The sequence below is a fragment of the Microcebus murinus genome, chromosome 1, assembly GCF_040939455.1.
Source record: "Microcebus murinus isolate Inina chromosome 1, M.murinus_Inina_mat1.0, whole genome shotgun sequence".
Classification (NCBI taxonomy): domain Eukaryota; kingdom Metazoa; phylum Chordata; class Mammalia; order Primates; family Cheirogaleidae; genus Microcebus; species Microcebus murinus.
The window spans coordinates 144,036,878-144,056,524 of NC_134104.1; the positions used below are offsets into that span (position 1 = coordinate 144,036,878).

Sequence of the window (19,647 nt, forward strand, 5' to 3'; positions counted from 1 at the left end):
TGCAGATGCTTTAGAAACGGTCTGACATTCTTCAAATAGTTAAACATAGTTACCATATGAACCAATAATTCCACGATTCCACTCCCAAGTATACACTTAAGAGAAATCAAAACATCTCCATGCAAAAAAACTGTACACAATGTTAACAGCAGCATTATTCATAACAGCCAGAAAGCAGAAACAACCCAAAGGTCCATCAGCACAAAGAGATAAACAAAATGTGGCATATCTACACAGTGGAATAATAGGCAATTAGAAGGAATAAAGTTTTGATATATGGTGCAAAATGGATAAACACTGAAAACATTATGCTAAGTAAAAAAAAAAAAAAGCCAGTTACAAAAGACCACAAAATTATTTGATTCCATTCATATGAAAGTCTAGGATAGGGAACTCCATAGAGACAAAAAGTAGATCGGTGGTTACTTAGGGCTGAGGGGGTTGGGGGATAGGAATATGACAACTAAAAGGCTAAAGGGTATATGGTTTCTTTTTGAGGTAATGAAAATATTCTGAAAGTGACTGTGATGGTAGTTTTAAATGGATGAATTGTATGGTATGTGAATATTTCAATAAAACTTTTTAAAATTTTTCCATAAGATTAAATAAATCAATCCATAATGATAAAATCAAAATATGCCATTTTGCAGCCCCTGATCAACTAAAGGATTTAAGCAGCCAGAGAAAGCATCACAAAGAGACAGCCACAGATCTGGGCCTCCTGAAAGAAGGTAAACTGCACCACCTATGAAGCAGACTTGCCAAAAAGCTGAAGTTAATTTCACTGAGCCTCTATAAAGGGAACATCGTAAAGATGCCATGGGGATGAAAGCAGAAAAATCTGTAAGTCTGAGAAATGGTTAGGACAAGCAATCCAGTTTCTTTAATACATAAATTGTAAGGAAAAAAAAGAGATAAAAGGGAACCTATAAATCAAAAGAGATTTAAAAGACATCAACTAATAACAAGGTGTGGAACTTATCTGGATCCTGATTACTTTTTTAATGTAAAAAAGAAAAATTATTTATGACATTTTAAAACTACTGAAATCTTAATGATTGAATATGTAATATGTAGGAATTGTTATTAATTTTCAGGTATGAAATTGTCTTTTGATTATGCTTCTAAAAGAGAGAGAGCCCTTATTGCCTAGAGAGCCATATCACAATCTGTATTAAAATATGGGATGCTTAGAACTTGCTTAAAATATGAGTAGGGGAAGTGAACAGTGCAAAACTGACCATGGGTTGATGGTGACTGGGAGGCAGGTGATGGGTTCAAGCAGGTTCATTACATTCCTCAGTCTACATTTTTGTATGTTTAAAATCCACACTAAAACATATTTTCTGTCTACATTTTTGTACTTTTAAAATCCATAATAAAACATACTTTAAAAATGTCACATAAGGTAATCCTATTAAAATGAATAGCTATTTTAAGAGAATAATATACTCAAGACATTCCCAATCAGGCATTCTGTCTCTAAAGTAGTCATAGAGACAATATTTAAAATATAGCTATCATAATTCCAACAGGAAGCACTAAAGGCATTTTGAAAAATGTTATTAATATTGTATCATTATTATTGTTATTGAATGGTCCTTCTCTATTCTCACCATCTGCTGCTATCATGAAATATACCAGAGTACCCAGCCTCTTTGTATTTGAATGTGAACATTCTACTGCATGACACATTATCTGTCTAGAACAAAAGCATTCAAGGTAAATGTATGTTAGAGAGAGAGAGATTATCAAAAAGCCTTCTGCATCACAGCATGGGAAACTGATTTCCAGAGTATTTTAAAAAGCTTATGAGGCCGGGTGCTGTGGCTCACGCCTGTAATCCTAGCTCTTGGGAGGCCGAGGCGGGCGGATTGCTCAAGGTCAGGAGTTCGAAACCAGCCTGAGCAAGAGCGAGACCCCGTCTCTACTATAAATAGAAAGAAATTAATTGGCCAACTGATATATATATATAAAATTAGCCGGGCATGGTGGCGCATGCCTGTAGTCCCAGCTACCCGGGAGGCTGAGGCAGAAGGATCACTCGAGCCCAGGAGTTTGAGGTTGCTGTGAGCTAGGCTGACGCCACGGCACTCACTCTAGCCTGGGCAACAAAGCGAGACTCTGTCTCAAAAAAAATAAATAAATAAATAAATAAAAAGCTTATGAATTTTAAGTTTGAAAGTAGATTTTTAAAAAACTCTATGCATACTAAGCTATCTCTGTATCTTAGAAAATGATAGAGGGAAAAACTAAGTTGGTTAAAATAGTTAATCACAGGGTTTTTTTTTATTTTTAAAAATGATTGAGGACATATGAGAAGATGGAAAGATAACTCATTTTAGTACCAATAAATACTTAGCATCAGATTTTCCTCTGATTTCCTAGAAACAGAGCTAGAAATAGATAAGAAAATGTGTGAGAAAGCGAAAAAGGAGTCCATAGGACTCTAGGTAAAGTATATGATGGCTCAGAATCTCCAAAATGGCCCATTAGATACAAGAAGAATCAAAGAGAAAACCACCTATTGCCATCAAATCATACTTTTCAACAGGCCACTATGGAGCCAATATAAAAACACCCTCTTTTTCACATATCTAAACACAAGTCCTCTTATCCTAACCTTTTTTTAATATACCTCATTTTTAGAGCAGTTTTAGGTTCACAGTAAAATCAAGTGGAAAGTATAGAGTCCCCACGTACACCCCCACCTTGTCCCCACACATTCACAGTCTCCCCTATTATCAACAACCCACACCAGAGTGGTATGTTTGTTTCAACTGATAAACCTATGTTGACATGCCATCATCACCCAAATTCCATAGTTTACATTAGGGTTCACACTTGGTGTTGTACATTTTATGGGTTTGGACAAATGTATAACAGATATCCAGCATTATAGTATCACACTGAATAGTATCACTGTCCTAAAAATCCTCTGTGTTCTGCCTATTCATTCCTCCCTCCCCTAAACTCCTGGCAAACACTTTCTAACACTTTTTGAACATGATCAAAACAGATTGGAATGGGCATTTCTAGTCCTCAAAGGAAAAAAATCCCTGTAAAGACTACAGTAATAATACTGGCCCCTTAGAGGTTATGATGTGCAAATTCAAATTGTTTTTTCTAACAATTTATCAATACACATTTCATAAATTATTTTCTGGATTTTTTAAATTTTGGCAATGAAGTAGCAACTCATTTCTGCCAATAATATCCATTTGTCCTCTGCTTGGACTGACATCAACACTTTAGAAAGTCTAAGTCTAACAAGCTTTTAAAACAACCCAATTTGTTTTCTGCAGCTGTCAAAGAGCAAATCTGGACCTTGGACAGTGGCTGTTATTTTCCATCTGTACATTTTAACATTATAGCTTATGAACCTCTAAAGAAAACATTTGTCAATTTCTGACCCACAATGCTGTTTTTAAATAATGGGTTAAAGACTTCTCTACAATTATTTAGCAAATGGGTTCTTCTGAACCCTTTAGAAGTTCATAAAATAAATGAACCATTACTGAGAGTCTTTGGAGCTTTGTGGGAGTCCCGGCCACTTACAACAACAGGAAGAAATTAGTTCACTCTAATTGTCCCAATTAAGAGATAGAAAATAAAGATAAAACTTGAGTTGTGTTCTATTTTCAGAAACCCAAAGAAGGACATAAACTTTTCCTTAAGAAAATAATTTTTTTTTAAATTAAAAAAGGAAAATATTTCAGGGCTTAATATCTTATGATATTCTGTCAATTCCCTTGGACTATTCAGTTTTGACTGAAACATTCCCAAGTAAGTATGTTGGAATCTTCCACCAATCCCACCACTTTTTAAATGGCAGGTTTTTCTTTTCTGATCCAAGAGAATAGTGTAATACAAGATGAGCAATTACCTTTGATTTTTCTTCGTTTTCTCTATAAAATTCTGCCATCTGTTCCTCCTGTTCTTCAATAACATCCTTGAGTGTGTCTACTTGGTAAATCAAATTGTTCTTCTCGTTGTCTAACTGTGCATTAGAAACCATGGCTTTCCTGTATTTTTCTTCTACTTCAGACAAAGACTCCTAAAAAAGAGTTAAAGTCATCAGCCTGATATCTAAAATATGTTCCTGCATATATGCAATATAACAGGAAATTATAGCACTGGCACAAACACATAAAGATGCATTTTTGCAAAATACAAGCAGTTTGGGGAACCTTGTTTAGTGGCATGCACATAAAACAGGAAGATGATAATAAGCCAATAATGCCTTCCCAAGAACAATATGTGCTCTCTGCCCCCCAAGAAAACAAAAATCAAGCAGCAAGGTAGCCTCTGAAAAGATGAAAAGGAATGCAGACAACATATATTTGTAAGAGTCATAAAATGAAGACTCATTAATATTTTCAGAAATATTACTCCTATAGTTTTTAACAAACTGGTGTTCAGAATGCAGTGATACAACAGAATGCAGCCTCTTTACACAAGTAAACGTCATACTCATTTGAATTTTGCCACTTCTTAGACATTTCTTTTCAGTACTTTCTGTCTTGCATAATAATACCAATGTAAATGTGTACATTTTTTCTAGCAATTATCCAAATTATAATCATTTTTAAATAAGCCAAACAAAAATGAATGCTAAAAAAAGAGCTACCACAAAAAGCCTAAAATCTTATATTCCTCAAAATTTTCTGCCTAAAATAGCTTACAAGTGTGTTATTTTAAAAAATAAGTATATCTGGCCGGGCGCTGTGGCTCACGCCTGTAATCCTAGCTCTTGGGAGGCCGAGGCGGGCGGATTGCTCAAGGTCAGGAGTTCAAAACCAGCCTGAGCAAGAGCGAGACCCCGTCTCTACTATCAATAGAAAGAAATTAATTGGCCAACTGATATATATATAAAAAATTAGCTGGGCATGGTGGCGCATGCCTGTAGTCCCAGCTACCCGGGAGGCTGAGGCAGAAGGATCACTCCAGCCCAGGAGTTTGAAGTTGCTGTGAGCTAGGCTGACGCCACGGCACTCACTCTAGCCTGGGCAACAAACCGAGACTCTGTCTCAAAAAAAAAAAAAAAAAAAAAAAAAAAAAATAAGTATATCTAATTTGGTAATTTCTACTGCCTAGTAACTTTTTTTAAAGCTAAAAAGAAAAACGTTTCACATAGAAAATGTAATCACTTCTGGGAAAAAACTCAAAAAATACTAGTACAAATGTTTATCAAACCAAGATCAATGAAACAGAACTAAGAGTCTAGAACCCTTAAATTTATGATCAGTTAATTCTGACAAGGGTGTCTACATAATTCAATGGAAAAGAATAAATGGCATTGGGTCAACTGGATAACCCCCATACAAAAGAATGCAGTTGGACTCCTACCTCATACCACATACAAAAATTAACTCAAAATGGACCACAGATCTAAATGTAAGAGCTAAAACTATAAAACTGTTAGAAGAATATATAGGAGTAAATCTTCATGAACTTGGCATAGGCAATGGTTTCTTACATACAATACCAAAAGCACTATTGATTAAAAAAAAAACAAAAGGCCGGGCGCGGTGGCTCACGCCTGTAATCCTAGCTCTCTGGGAAGCCGAGGCGGGCGGATTGCTCAAGGTCAGGAGTTCGAAACCAGCCTGAGCAAGAGCGAGACCCCGTCTCTACTATAAATAGAAAGAAATTAATTGGCCAACTGATATGTATATAAAAAAAAAATTAGCCGGGCATGGTGGCTCATGCCTGTAGTCCCAGCTACTCGGGAGGCTGAGGCAGAAGGATCGCTCGAGCCCAGCAGTTTGAGGTTGCTGTGAGCTAGCCTGACGCCACGGCACTCACTCTAGCCTGGACAACAAAGCGAGACTCTGTCTCAAAAAAAAAAAAACAAAAAAAAAACAAAAGCTTCATCAAAATATCAAAATTTAAAACTTTTATGCTGCAAATGATACCAAATATCATTAAAGTAAAAAGACAATCCATAGAATGGGAGAAAATATTTGTAAATATTATATCTGATAAAAGACTTATATCCAGAATATATAAAAAACTCTTACAATTGAACAATAAAAGACATGTAAATCAATTTTTAAATGGGCAAGGATTTGAATAGATATTTCTCCAAAGAAGATATACAAATGGCCAATAAGCACATGAAAACATGCTCAGTATCATTAATCATTAAAGAAATGGCACATCAAAACCATGAGATACCACTTCACATCCACTAGGATGGCTATAATCTATAATCAAAAAGACAGAAAAGATATAATAAGTGTTAGTGAGGATGTGAAGAAACTAGAAACTCATACATTGCTGGTGGGAATGTAAAATGGTGCAGTTACTTTGGAAAACAGTTTAGTAGTTCCTCAAAATGTTAAACATAGAGTTTCCATGTGACCCATCAATTCCATTCCTACTTATCTACCCAAGAGAAATAAAAAGATATATCTAAACAAAAACTTATACACAAATGTTCACAGCAGCATTACTCACTCATAATAGCCAAAAAAGTAGAAACAACCCAAACGCCTATCAATTGACAAACAGATACACAAAATGTTGTACATCCATACAGTAAAATATTATCCAGCTATTTAAAAAGAAATACATGTTACATGATACATGTTACATGTTACAACATAGATGAATCTTGAAAACATCATGCTAAATGGAAGCCAGTCACAAAAGACCACATATTATATGATTGTATTTATATGAAATCTCCAGAATAGGCAAATCTATAGAGACAGACAGTTAGTGCTTGCCCAGGATATGAGTGGGAATGAAAGAGGAGGAATGGGGAATGACTACCAATGGGTACAGGGTTTCTTTCTGAAATGATGAAAATGTTCTAAAATTGGGTTGCAGTGATGGTTGCACAACTCTGTGACTGTGCTAAAAACCACTGAATTTTGCACTTTAGGTAAATTTTTATGTAATGTATGTATGTATCTCAATAAAAATACATATATATTAATACATATACACACACACACACTTTTAATACTTCATAAACCAGAATTAGGTTGACAGGCAAGATTTAAATTAGGATTGGAAACAAATTTAACCAAAAGAAAGAATACAAGCAAAGTCAATTGTATAATGGTCTAAATTTAGTGGTATTTTAATATAATACAGAATTTAGAATTATTCTCATCCATGTGAAAGTCTAACAGCAGGAAAAATTCCTCAATGCAACTCAGTCCCGTGTCAAACTGCATGAACACCAGAATCCAAGATAGCTCAAGTAGTATTAATAGATCCATGGACAAAATATATGACACAATAAACCTGACATAAAATTTATGCAACGTAATCTTCCTTTACACAATACACCACAAAAGGCTGTTTTAAATTTAAGTGTCCAGGTACTGATTTTAATCTCACTCACATATTGATGCCTATTTGGAATTGGTTTTACTTAAATGTTCTTAAGGCACTGATTTTCAAAGTATGAGTTCCAGAGCAACAGCAACAGCATCACTTGGGAACTGGATAAAAATGCAAATTTTCAACCCCATCCCAGACCCAATGAATCAGAAAATCTGAGGGTAGAATCCATCAATCTGTATTTTATAAGCCCCAGGTGATTCTGATGCACGATGAAGTTCTGAAGCCATTGTGTTAATATTTAAGCTTTGATGATCTATGCCCATAGACCCCTAGAATAAGCCTCACAACTATGTGACCAAAATCCTCAACAACATTGTGAACTACTTGAATTCTAGGACATGATCCTAGAATTATTATTATTATAATATTATAATCTTATAATTATTATTCCTAGTGTCTTCCATAAAGTAGACACTCCATAAATCTGCCAATGTATAGCTGATGATAAGACTTACACTTATAGCCTGTTAACTCTTCTCTCAACAGTTCTTTCTGGGATTACTCAAGTTAAAGCTATTTCTCTCCTTATTCCCATCCTTCTAAGCATCAAAAACATGGTCAATATTTAAGAACATTTTCTGGAAGGCCTTAATTAAACTTAAAACTAATCAATAAAAATGAGCCAAGTGCATATTTCAGATAACTTTTACAAAGATGTGTAAGACATTTTTCTTGTCCTCAACATCTCAAAACCTAGTTAACAGCCTATGAAACTATACAAAATTAATCAATATTTCCAAACCTATGAGATACTGAACATAAAACACCTGTTGCAGCACCTGGCACATGCTAAGTAAATAAATATGATCAATTATCTGTCAATTATATGTCAAGAGTTAATAAAGGCAATATATATTTCAGCAGTTTAGGAGAGTGAAAGATTATCAGTTCAGGCTGGGACCCTCAGTGGACCCTGGACTGTTTCTCACAAAACAAAATCTACCAAAGCTGGGTCTGTTTTGGCCAAATCAAGATTATGTAGGGCACTACTACTGGTCGCTGAAGTAGACTGGTGCCTCTATGGTCTGATTAATCAGGGGGCAGAGACTCTGCTACTAGTAGCCTGAGGGAGGTATATTGAGGATTAAGTGTACTTCCTCTTAAATTCTCAAGAGGAATTTATGGATTCTACATTTTTAGAAATGGACAGAGTCAACCCCTGGCCTCTGAGAATTTAAAATTGATGATTTTGATTGTTCTGCTTAAACTCAAAGGTTTTAACAAACAGTAATTTATAATTTGGGGAAGGTACAAATTCAAATCAGCAGTGCTATGAGGCTATGTAGAGGTCAGACCTTAGTTAATTAGAAATCTTAACTGTTCAGTGACCCAACGCATCTTTGTAGCTCAGTATTCATATATGAAGTATGGTACTGGCTATATATAAAGGGGATTTCTTAAGGCTAAACTTTTTCTCTTTGCTCATTCAGGTAGGTTCTTGACTAATGTTACAGCAATAATACCTAATAATAATAGTAAAGGCCGGGCGCTGTGGCTCACGCCTGTAATCCTAGCTCTTGGGAGGCCGAGGCGGGCGGATTGCTCAAGGTCAGGAGTTCAAAACCAGCCTGAGCAAGAGCGAGACCCCGTCTCTACTATAAACAGAAAGAAATTAATTGGCCAACTGATATATATATACAAAAAATTAGCCGGGCATAGTGGCACATGCCTGTAGTCCCAGCTACTCGGGAGGCTGAGGCAGAAGGATCACTCGAGCCCAGGAGTTTGAGGTTGCTGTGAGCTAGGCTGACGCCACGGCACTCACTCTAGCCTGGACAACAAAGTGAGACTCTGTCTCAAAAAAAAAAAAAATAATAGTAAGCACTCATTAAGCATTTATATGCTCTTTGCATACCTTACTGCATTTAATCCTTTTAGTAACTCCATAAGGTAGGTACAATTTTTCATCATCCCTAATTTTACAGATAAGAGAACTGACAGGGAGGCTAAGTAACTTAAGGTTGGTCAGATAGTCAATAAATGGTAAACCTATATTTTTTAAAGAATATTTTCAGTAATTCTAAAATGTTCTCTATCAATTGAAATAACAGCCGCTTTAAAAAGTACCTAAGCAAAACATGTTAAGATTTTCATCGGCTTGGTAAAAATAAGCACCAGTGCTATCAGTTTGGTGGAGTATGTTTCAGGCCACTTCTTACCCATATACAGTATTTACATATATACCCTTGGCTCCATCTATATTTTAACACAATTTATATATGCTACATTTTATTCTACAATTTGCCTTTTTCAATATGTCTTGGAATGCTTTCAGTCACCAGATACAGATTTATTATGTTCTTTTATTTACTTCTGGAATTATATACAAAAATTTAGTCAAAAACTAGTCTTACTAGTTTTTAAAATGGGTTTAGTCCTTTAATTTATAAAATCATTATAGATCTTTTACATCATTTAAGTTTTACAATAATATTTCACTATATTTTCTGGGTAATAATACACACTATGCAGTAGTACAGCATGCAGCAAACGATGTAATAGTAATGAATGAGCAATTTTCCTGATTAAAGGAAAGATGAGACCATGTATGGTGCCTCACATCTGTAATCCTAGCAATCTGGGAAGCTGAGGCAGGGGGATTGCTTGAGGTCAGGAGGTTGAGACCAGCTTGAGCAAGAACAAGACCCCACCTCTACCAAAAATAGAAAAAAATTAGCCAGGTGTGGTAGCATGAACTGGTATTCTTAGCTACTCAGGAGGCTGAGGCAGGAGGATCGCTTGAGCCCAGGAGTTTGGGGTTGTGCTGAGCTATGATGACACCACTGCAAGCCAGGGGGACAGAGCAAGACTTTGTCTCAATCAATCTATAAGTAAATAAATAAAAATAAATAAAGGAAAGATGAAGTGGAGAGTGGGTGAGAGCATCCCAAAGGCAATAGTAACCAAGAATAATGTCATAAGCAATGAACAAATATTCTTTCTTAATAGGCTACATCACACGACTTTTTAAATGATTTTTCTTAAAATTAACAGAGTCATTTCAAAGATAAAATCTGAAGTCAAGTTCAATTATACACTGGCGTGCATTAAGAAATGGGATCTTATCTGTTTAAATCTTAAATGTAATCTGTTCTTTTGTATTCTACAAAGAAAACAATACATGGTAGATCTAAAATGTAAGAAAAAAAATGTTTTAAATAAAAGAAAAAGCCAGTAAGAATGTCTCTGAATCACTTGTCTGCTTTCCTGATACATTGTTACATGATACTTTAATATGAGCATATTTATTTAATGTACTAGATTTGCTTGAATCAAGACATCTCCAAAAGTCATGTCTTTAAAATCTTAAAAGAGAGGTTAAATCCTGAAGATTAGAACGATCAGACTAAATGACAACATTGACTAACTCTATAATTCTCCTGAAGTTTACTGACAACCCTGCACTGCCCTATCAGCAGTTTCCAGGCTTCCCTCATATGAGGGCACTGCCCAAGAGACTTCCCACCTTTTTGGTCCTGAGTCTTAACAGTGAATTTCTTATAGATCATACCCTCTGCATGAAGGTTTTGGCTGGTCGCTGGGCTGCTTCAAATCATGCGAGGGAGGATGATGAAAGCCTAGTCCATAGGGTCCATTCTTTGTCCTTTGGGCATATCCTAAGTTACCTTTCTGGATGCTTTTGCTTTTTTAGAGACCTGGTCTGATTTCGATTTCAAATCTGGACACATATGTGTTCAGAGAAACCTTGGGTTTCTTCATAACAGGCTTGAACTTCACAATGAAACATAGGGAAAAAAAGAGCATGATAGCCAAATGCCACATATGAATGTCTGCCTCACATATTCATATTGAAAAATGGTAGTTATTTCTCCTGGGAATGAAAAATGGTAGTTATTCCTCCTGGGAAAAATAAATCCCACTTAAATTTACTTCCAAATTCTTTAAGACACTAGGATCTGTGTAATCCTTTCTGACTTACAAGTTTTAAGAAAAATCTAAACAAAAAGAATATATAGGACTCTTGCCTTAAGGTTCCTTCTTCCAGAGGGGATATTTATAATAATGCTCTCTCACTTGCTTCTTCCTCCTACATTTAATATTGACTGAATCTAGTGACAGAAACAGACAATACTTTTTCATTTAGAATTTTAAGGTCTAATTCTCAATAAATATATTCTTAGTATTTTTTAGGCGTTTGCCCAATTTAATTTGTATGGCTAAGACAAGGGACATGCAAGTATGTTACAAGGTTTAAAAATTATAAGGTATAGACAAGTCACGGTGGCTAACGCCTGTAATCCTAACACTCTGGGAAGCCAAGGCAGGAGGATAGCTTGAGGTCAGGAGCTCTAGACTAGGCTGTGCAAGAGCAAGATCCCATCTCTACTAAGAATAGAAAAAATTAGCCAGACATGGTGGCAAACACCTGTTGTCCCAGCTACTTGGGAGGCTGAGGCAAGAAGATCACCTGAGCCCAGGAGTTTGAGGTTGCAGTGAGCTATGATGATGCCATTGCACTCTAGCTGGAGCAACACAGTGAGACTCTGTCTCAAAAAAAAAAAAAAAAAAAATACTGTAAGGTATAATATCTCCTGTTGAATACGAGACATTTACATATAAGCAGAGATTAAAAGTTCATTTCTCCTATGCTTTGCAGGTTAAGCACATGCTTGAAAGACAAACATTGTTAGTAAAGCTATGTGCAGTTGGTTAATAGAACTCATGAAACCACCATTACCAACACTTCTGCATACACAGCATGCGTGGGCTGCAGAATGGGCCCTGATACCTTTAGTTCTTTAAGCCCCTGCATGTATCTCCCTTCTACATCCTGTATCTGGTCCTTAAGGTCATAGATATCCTGCAGGACATAGGAATGAACCATTGCATAAAACCATGCACAAACATATCTTAAGTCTCAAAGAAATCAGATGAAATATGACTTGCTTTTGTATACTCCAGAAGAGAAATACAAATACAAAAACATAACTCCTACTCCAAACCACTGAAAGGGGCAAACAGGCCAGATGATAGTGGGGCTGAGACGAAGTCTGGAGTAATCAATACAGGGTTAAACACTGTCTTGGTATTAAATTCTACTGAAAACAACATAGCAAATGGGGGCAGGGCTGTATATGGAAAAAAGCTATATAAATTATAACATTTTTAACACAATTCAAAATTTTTAAACCATTTAAATTTTTCGCATAATGTTTTACATAGAACTAGCAAAATATATGGTAAATTAATTGTAAGCAGCAAATTTTACTCATCCATGCATAAGTTTTAAAAAGTATAATACATGATTATAAACAAAGTTATCTTTCAATGACTTGGCTACTAACTACAATTAACTTGGAAGAAAGGAAGTAAAGGGAGGCAAATTAAACACAGCATTTTGAACACAATGTCAAATGAAATATTTTATCCCAAGAACACCATTTAAATGAGAATTTAAACAATGAGAAATGCATATGCTCCAAATGTTACCATAATCCTTATAAGAAAAGTTAAACAGGTCAAATTTTAAATGGAAAATTTTGTTTCCCTTGTGCCCAACCCTGTTATATAAGGTTTATTCTGGATGCCTGTTTTAGGTGGGAAATAACTGCCACAGGGCCCTAAATATTAATACAATTCTGCAATTACAGACAGGATCAATTATTAAAGGCTGATTATACACATTTTTGTTATTATACTTTCCCTGCCCCCTTCGTTCCCTCCCTGGTGTGTTGGTCTGTCTTTTACTCATTGATTCATTCAAAAGAATTTACAGAGGGCCTATTAGGTGTCAGGTGCCAGGATACAAAAATCTCACTTCCTTCAAGAGGTCATTCTCTCATGAAAGAAAAGTAAGTGACAAGCTGTGTGACAGAAGCAAGCTAGGTCTAAGGCTGGAAGGCCTGTCCTTGTGTCCTTTTGTCCAACTAGAATGTAGCATATAAAGGCAAGTGTTTATCTTATTCAGCTTTCCACCTCCAGCATTTATGCCTAGTACATAATAAGAGCTCAATATATAATGACACTGGCCAGGCATGGGCTCATGCCTGTAATCCTACTACTCTGGGAGGCCAAGGCAGGAGGATTGCTTGAGGTCAGGAGTTTGAAACCAGCTTGAGCAAGAGTGAGACCCCATCTCTACTAAAAATAGAAAAATTAGCTGGGCATTGTGACACATGCCTGTAGTCCCAGCTACTCGGGAGGCTGAGGCAGGAGGATCACTTGAGCCCAGGAATTTGAGGCTGAGTGAGCTATGATGACAGCACTGCACTCTAGACTGGGTGATAGAGTCAGACTCTGTCTCAAAAAAATAAATAACAATAATGACACCTTCAAAGTCATGCCCATGCTGGCCTGGGTCAGCTCTCTTTCTCTGCTACTATCCTAAACCTCTCCATCTTCTCCTAACCCCCAGCCAACTTTCACAGGCAGCCCATTTCACAAGCCAGACTCCTCTTCTTATCATACCTACACAATCTTAGTGATCACCTGTCCCTACCTCATCTACTATGTCAGTGGGAGGTGACCTCCAGTCTAGTCAAGCCCATCCATCTGAGCCCTGGACGCTCCTCTCACCCACTCTGCTCTGTCAGTTACCCTCTCTCCCTCCTCAACCTTCAACTTCTCTCTCTACTGGCTCCATCCAACCAATGAAAATAATAATCGCACCTTTAAAAGAAAGCAAAAACCTTCTCTTAAACTTCTATCTTTCCATATCTATTGCCCAACTAACTCCCAGTCTCATATTCACTTCAGAGTTAGTTTCTTACATTTTCTCCCCTCACAGTTTTGACTTGCTCACTTCATTCTCATTGTTCAACCACAGGGTTACTATTCTCCTGGCCTCCAATGCTTCCTCCAAACTGTGTTCAAAGTTATTAAGAATGCAAATCTCTCCCCTATTTAATATCCCATAATTGTCAGGGTAAAACTGAATTCCTTTCAGGCTAGCATACAAGACACTTTGTGACTTGGCCACTTGCTACTTCTCCAGCCCTCTCTCTCACTCACCACTACTCCTCACTTCACTTCACATCTTATCCTCTGGCAACTCTGCTGTACAGATAACTTGCTGGCTCTCTGAATGCATCTCTCTCTCTGAGAAAGCCTTTGCCTTCCAATCTCTTTGCCTGGTTAATTTTTCTTCTTCCTTCAAACCTTAGCCCAGAGTTTGTCTTTTCTGCAAAGTCTTTTGTTATCTCTTCTCCTAGTCCAATTTACATGACACTTTTCTGAAATACCTTAGCCCCATTATTGCTACCACCATAGTATCACACTACCTAGTATTATTGGTTTGTATCAGTTTGCTTTCCCTATGAGACAGTGACCTCCTAAAGGCCAGAATATGTTTGCTATCTAAATCTTCAGGGCCAAGTGCTCAATAAATATTGAATGAATGAATGAATGAATGAATGAATGAAGGCAATTTTTCTCACTACCCTTCCCCCATTCTTCACAAATAGCAGGTTCAGCAAATGAACATTCAAATATATTTTTTAAAGTTCTCATCTTCCAAATAAAAAAGTTAATAAAGGTCAGGCACAGTAGCTCACACCTGTTATCCTAGTATTCTGGGAGGCCAAGGCAGGAGGATTGCTTGAGGTCAGAAGCTCAAGACCAGCCTGAGCAAGAGCAAGATCCCATCTCTACTAAAAATATAAAAAAAATAGGTAGGTGTGGTGGTACACACCTATAGTCCCAGCTACTCAGGAGGCTGAGGCAAAAGGATCACTTGAGCCCAGGAGTTGGAGGTTGCAGTGAGCTATGGTGAGGCTACTGCACTTTAGCCCAGGCAACAGAGCAAGACTCTGTCTCCAAAACAAAACAGAAAAAAGTTAATAAAGACAAAGACTCAACTAATGGGTCAAATAAGCTTTTCAATATCTTAAGTATTTCTGTTACCCAAATATCATGACACTTCTAATACTATGAAACACTGAGAGATAACTATATTCTAGCAGCCAAATAACATCATAATGGCTCAAAAGTGTGGGACCAGGTGCAGTAGTTCGTGCCTGTGATCCGAGCACTTTAGGAGGCTAAGGCAGGAAGATGACTTGAGCCCAGGAGTTCAAGACCACCCTGGGCAACATAATGAGATACCATCTCTACCAAAAAAAATAAAATTAGCCAGTGATAGTGGAGTGCACCTATAGTCCCAGCTACTTGGGGGGCTGAGGCAGGAGGATCCCTGGAGCCCAGGAGTTCAAAGTTACAGTGAGCTATGATCATGCTACTGCACTACAGCCTGGGTCACAGAGCAAGACCCTGTCTCTAAAAAACCCAGTAAAATAAAAATAAATTTAAAAGTTCCCACAGTCTGGTTCATTGTACATCCACATATTTTCCATTTAAAATATGGCCAAATAGTTCTGAGAGAATTACTTTTACATACATTACAAAGTTTTTTTGGCATCTGTAAATCAGCAGAATTCATTCCAATATCATCAAATTTTCCGGAAAGAAAAAAGAATTAACGAATCTCCTTCCCTTTCAGGTTCTGAAACACCTGAGACATATATGTTAACTGTGTTAACATTTTTGAAAGAACTCATATTCTTTCTTTCTACTAAGTCACACTAAATGTTAAAAGTTCCAGTATACTACCAAGAAGCCAAAAGACTGTTTTTAAAAAACCAAAAGCTGTGGTTTACCCGCAATTCACTTAAGGAGGTGTCTGGATCTATTAAGCTGCTGGTGTCCCCGCTTCCTCGTCTGGATGAGTTTCCACTTAAAGGGGTTGTTGCTGAGGCAGAATTTCGAGATGAAGGCTAGAGAGAAATATGACACTTGTAAGTCTTGTTCTTTTATTTTATTTTATTTTATTTTATTTTATTTGATGTGTCATTTGGACAGAATTTATTTTATTTTATTTTTTTTTATTTGATGTGTCATTTGGACAGAAAGTCTTGTTCTTTTAAAAATGTTTGCTGTGAGAACTAAAAATGGGGCAGGGTGGTGGGGGCAGATGTGGGCTTCAGGTGAGGAAGTTATCAAGTATAATCAATGGGCAATTTAGATTGGTTTTGGGGGGGGGGAGGTACTCAGAGCATAATTTCATTAACTCAAAACACCTTATCAGAATCTAGAATTCATAACAACCAAAAAGGAAACAGTTTTAATGGGAGTTGTTTCTTTTCTAAGTTTATCTTTGCTGTACTGTAAACAGCACTGGGGTGAGTACATCAGATTAATTTAAAGCAATTTTAGAAATTTATAACTGGTGTGCTAGTTAGCCCTTCCCCAATTTAGTTCCTGAAACTATTTCTCAGAAATGTCCTCTTTTTCTAATACTTTGTTGATAAAGACAGAGATACTATTTGCAGCTAACAGCAGCAATACTGTGTATTGCTATGAATTTATACTGCTTTTCCCAAAATTAGTTTAAACATGAGATTATGCTATTGATTAATAAACAGCATGGATCTGTGATGTCCAATGTACTAGCCATTGGCCACATGCAGCCATTGAGCACTTGAAATCTGGTTAGTCCAAACTGAGATCTAGTTTAAAATACATACCAGATTTTGAAAGCTTAGTGTAGAAAAAAAGAATGAACTATATCTCATTAATAATTTTTCATACTGACTATATATTGAAATATTTAGGATATTTGGGTTAAATAAAATATATTACTTAATTTTACCTGTTTCTTTTTACATTTTTAATGTGGCTATACTTGTAAGCATAAATGTAAGTTCAAATTTTTATTGGACAGAGCTGATTTATCTTTCTTGGGTATAGTATAAAATTAATCCTGATAAACCATTTCCTTAATTGACTTTCTAAAAATATTTTTAGAAGAAAGAGACTTTAACAGAAAGCAACTCCTAGAAAGTTATTTTACTTCAAGAAATATTTTATCTATAAAAGAATTTTTAAAAGTCTCAGAGTTTATCACCACCATTTCTAAAGACACATCATTCTCAATCACTTCTTCTCAGGATCAATTTCTAGAGGAATGAAAATCAAAAGAGCAGCAAAAAGCTTAAGAGGTGACACATTCAAGGAAATAAAATGCAGTATCTTTTCTGTTCCCAGAGCTTCACATGATTTAACTTCGGAGGAATTTTGGAGGGTCAAGGACAGGAAATAGATGAAGGAGGAAGAGTAACTCCATCAGACCAATTGTTGTAAAATAAAGAATGAATAAGTCATAGATAGTAAGTTTAATTGACCTTGAGAATTTAATTCCTTTAGGAATTTATATACTCACTCTGGTATAATTTTCAGCATACTGTTTGTCAGATTTTTCATCCAACTAGAAAAGAACAGAGATAAAAATCAGAAAAAATGCTTAACATGGTGACTTTTTAGGGGAAAAAAAATAAGTGATCTTATTTGAGTTCTCCAAATTCAATGATGTTTGAAACCTAAAAATAAACATACTAAACTGAAATAAAAAATTCAGTTTCACATAAGATAAAATGTCAAGAATTTTACTTCTTATCCTTAAAAACACGTGGAGTAAACAAGCTGTATTTACTCAAAAGTTTAGAACTTTTAGATAAATTTTCTTTACATAGTATTTAAAGTACATTAAAGAAAGCTATTTATAAACTCAAGTTTTAGCACTGCAAATGTTAATACAAAAACACTTCTACATATCAAAAGGAAAGTCTGATAAAAACAAAAGCCAAAAGACTTTATTTCTAAACATTATTAGGACACACAGATAAGACTAGTATACTTAGCCAAAAAAGTTCAGACTGGAGTAAAGCATGTTAAAGATCATCAAAATATTTTCCCCCACATCGTTAAGGATTTTTTGGTTTTTGTTTTTTTAAGTAATACATGCACACATGGCCAAAGGAAAAAAAAAATCAAACAGCACAGAAGAGTATGTTAGGCCTTCCTCTCTACCACACATACCCTGACCACCAATCTTCAAGGGCAACCAACTCCCAAGTCTATAAAAAATTCTAACAGTGTACACCACACATATTCTATATCTTCTTTTCCACCTCACCAAGTCTCAAAGATTTGAGAAAGGACTTCATTTTTCTTCAAAGCATTTATCACTCCCTGACACTATGATATTTATTCACTATTTGTTGTCTGATCTGTCTCAATGTAAGCTCTATGACTGTATTTTCTTTTCTGTATTCCTAGGACCAAGAATGGCTCCTACCACAGAACTCAAAATGTGTTGGGTAAGTGAATAAATCATACCCCATCTGTACTAACAGACTTACCTTATTTATTTTAACAGCTTCATAGGAGCCTATTATGTCAACTTATAATTGAATTAATCTATCTTATGTTGACAGGCCTTAAAGTTGTTGTTTCAGTGTTTCAAGAAGGAAAGTGCCTTAAAAGTCTAATTTAAAACTCTGACTTTATAGCTAAGGAGAATGAAATTCAGAAGTGAAAGATGCTACTGAAGGTTAAACAACTACCAAATGTCAGAGCATTCACAAACCTTAGTTTTGTGAATTTTAAATCCAGTGTTCACACTATTTACCTGCATATACTATCCCAAATACCACTAGAGGAAAAAAGTCACAAAGGGATTTAAATAAACTCCAACTACTAAACCAACCTTCCCAGCCCAATCTAGAGAAGAGATCTGAAAATCTTCCTCAGCTAATTATTAAAACATGGAAGTCATTATTTCTGGCTCTATTCACATCACTTGACCCTAACTTCCTCATATTTGAAACTTTTTGGTGTTCCTTTTATTACCCACATTCATATTTATGAATACCTTTTATTATGATAAGTACCAGATCAGTAATACAAATACTGTTTTTAAGATATTTAACTTTTTGTTACTTCTTGCTATAATACTCTCAAAGCAAAATTGATTTTAGTTCATTTTGATATTTTTAAAGAACATATGAAATATTTTAAAACATGCAATAACAGTGGTCAAAATTTAATATTGTATTACCATAAAAAGGAATAATCCTCCATCACATCTGTACTAGTAAAATGTAGTACCTAATATTTAATGTGTTATTCTTCAAGGTGAAAGAAAAATCTGAATAACTGCTTGTTTTCCTCAGAGTATTTTCCAACTCTTTTCTGCTAATGAATTAAAAAAGAAAAGCAAACAGCATTCATTCAAAATTAAAACACTCTTTTAAGTTTATTTGAAATCCTTTCTCCATACCCACCTCTCACAAAAATGACCCCCAAATCCACCCATTTTTTAAATAAAATGTCACCTTGGAATAATCTTACATTTCAGAGGCTGCATCACTGAACTAGTCCATGGCAACGTTGATTCTATCGCTTTCACTGTCTTCTGACAGATCCCAACTGTCGCAACCCAAACTGATCATGCGCCAAACCTCAGGGATTGTTAAGGCAGCAAAAAAT

General features: G+C 35.8%; 1 protein-coding gene across 21 annotated transcripts in view; it reads right to left on the bottom strand.

The window, feature by feature from the left end:
* LRRFIP2 (LRR binding FLII interacting protein 2) overlaps nucleotides 1-19,647 on the bottom strand; it is a 117,774-nt gene that overhangs the window by 20,549 nt on the left and 77,578 nt on the right. For 7 of the 21 annotated variants that reach the window (XM_020285544.2, XM_020285561.2, XM_020285562.2 and 4 more), the window contains 4 exons: nucleotides 17,540-17,584; nucleotides 15,978-16,094; nucleotides 12,113-12,184; nucleotides 3,887-4,057 (listed from right to left, as the gene is read on the bottom strand). In XM_020285544.2, the coding sequence (XP_020141133.1) occupies nucleotides 3,887-4,057; nucleotides 12,113-12,184; nucleotides 15,978-16,094; nucleotides 17,540-17,584 (405 nt within the window). Of the gene's footprint in view, nucleotides 1-3,886; nucleotides 4,058-12,061; nucleotides 12,185-15,977; nucleotides 16,095-17,539; nucleotides 17,585-19,647 lie in introns of all 21 variants that reach the window. The other 14 variants (XM_020285542.2, XM_012745387.3, XM_020285539.2 and 11 more) reach the window with 2 other exon arrangements.